Genomic DNA, 1385 nt, shown 5'->3' with positions numbered 1-1385 from the left:
AGAGAGAAGACATTTAAACTCAGGAGTTGGAGAAGACAAAGAGCAGCAGAATGAATGTGAATTATAGCAGAAGTGGTCGTAGAGGAGGGAAGTGAGGCCAAGGGGGGCATCTGGCATGGGGGATGGAGTGCCCGAAGCACTTCTTCTTTCCCATGCTCTACCTTTAAGACAGCTCCTACGTGGGCCGCCTCTTGGCCTCCAGGTGTTCACCTCAATGGAGTCTCCACCAAGAACCATAGGTCTTCACGCCAGCAGTGTCGCCTCCTTTCTCTGGTCTGGTTCTCTGTTCTTGTTGCCTTTGTCTTTGGTTACCTTCCAGACTAGGATAAGTAGAGTGACCAGAGTCATCAGGAGTGTAAAGAAGAAGAGGGCTTTGACCAGGTAAGCAGGATCAGATATGGTAGTGGTCAGTGTATGCTTGTCCCATAAGAAGGCTGGAAGCTGTGGGGAAGACATAGGTTTCTCCAAGACAGCTGATAGATGTGGTAGAAGCAGACTGCCCACACGACCAAGAAAACACGAGGAGAGCTGGTCTTGCCCTTTGTAATAGCTTAGGAACGAGTGTCAAACGGTTGAACTTGTGGCTCGCATGGGGCCATTTTCCTTCCGATGTAGCTGAACAGGCAGATCAGTTTGCTCAGCAAGGTTGAACAACTGCTTCCAAAGCAAACACAGGCCTGACGTGTAGTTCAGCTGACAAGACTTCTGGGTGGCAGGCGGGGCTTCTGAGGCTTTGTGATGTCACTTGAGGATAAGGCAAGGCTCTGACTGAAGGTTCCTGTCTAGAACGCTCCGTCCTCTGGGCACCACCTCCCTTCATATCCGGCCTCCAGAGTGAAATGGGAGCTCCCTAAGTGCCTGTGAAGTTGCCCCTTCAATCCTCTTTTATTTAAAAAATTTTCATTTTGAAATCATTTTAGATATGTAGGGATTTACAAAGATAATACAGAGAGGTTCCATATATCCTTCACCTGGGGTTCCACAGGGTCCTCAAGTGGCTAATCTTGTGTAACTATAGTACAAAATCAAAACCAGTAAGTGGACTTAGAAACAAATGTGTGCATATAGTGTATGTGTGCATATAGTATATGTATAGGCATTTTATCATGCAAGTAGATTCAACCCTGAAATTAAGATACAGAATGATTCCGTCACCATGGAGATCCATTGGTGTTCACACTGTCATTTGGAGACACGTGTAGAAAACTCATCTCCCTATAAGTCCCTTTACCACCTCCATTTACAATATAATTTTATTAAATATTTCTTCTATATTCTTTGAAATTAACATTTAGACAGTGTTATACTTTTCACTTTAATTTTCAAATGTAATTTAGAAAACACAAGAGGAGAAGGGAAGTATTATTTTTACCCAAATTACTCTT

The 1385-nt window shown here is 44.0% G+C and overlaps 1 protein-coding gene across 1 annotated transcript; it reads right to left on the bottom strand.

The window, feature by feature from the left end:
• Window positions 1–243: 243 nt before the first annotated feature.
• On the bottom strand, window positions 244–456 carry LOC122426718 (small integral membrane protein 42-like). Its single transcript, XM_043445846.1, has one exon. It carries the CDS (start codon window positions 454–456, stop codon window positions 244–246), a length of 213 nt encoding a protein of 70 aa, XP_043301781.1.
• Between the last annotated feature and the right edge of the window lie 929 nt (window positions 457–1385).

The sequence above is a fragment of the Cervus canadensis genome, chromosome 2 (assembly GCF_019320065.1).
Source record: "Cervus canadensis isolate Bull #8, Minnesota chromosome 2, ASM1932006v1, whole genome shotgun sequence".
In the NCBI taxonomy this organism is placed as follows: domain Eukaryota; kingdom Metazoa; phylum Chordata; class Mammalia; order Artiodactyla; family Cervidae; genus Cervus; species Cervus canadensis.
Note: the sequence above shows the minus strand (reverse complement) of the source record. Positions and strands in the feature narration are given on the sequence as shown.

Excerpts from the sequence above, each read along its gene's own strand:
- LOC122426718 (XM_043445846.1), bottom strand. The coding sequence starts at position 456 with ATGTCTTCCCCACAGCTTCCAGCCTTCTTATGGGACAAGCATACACTG.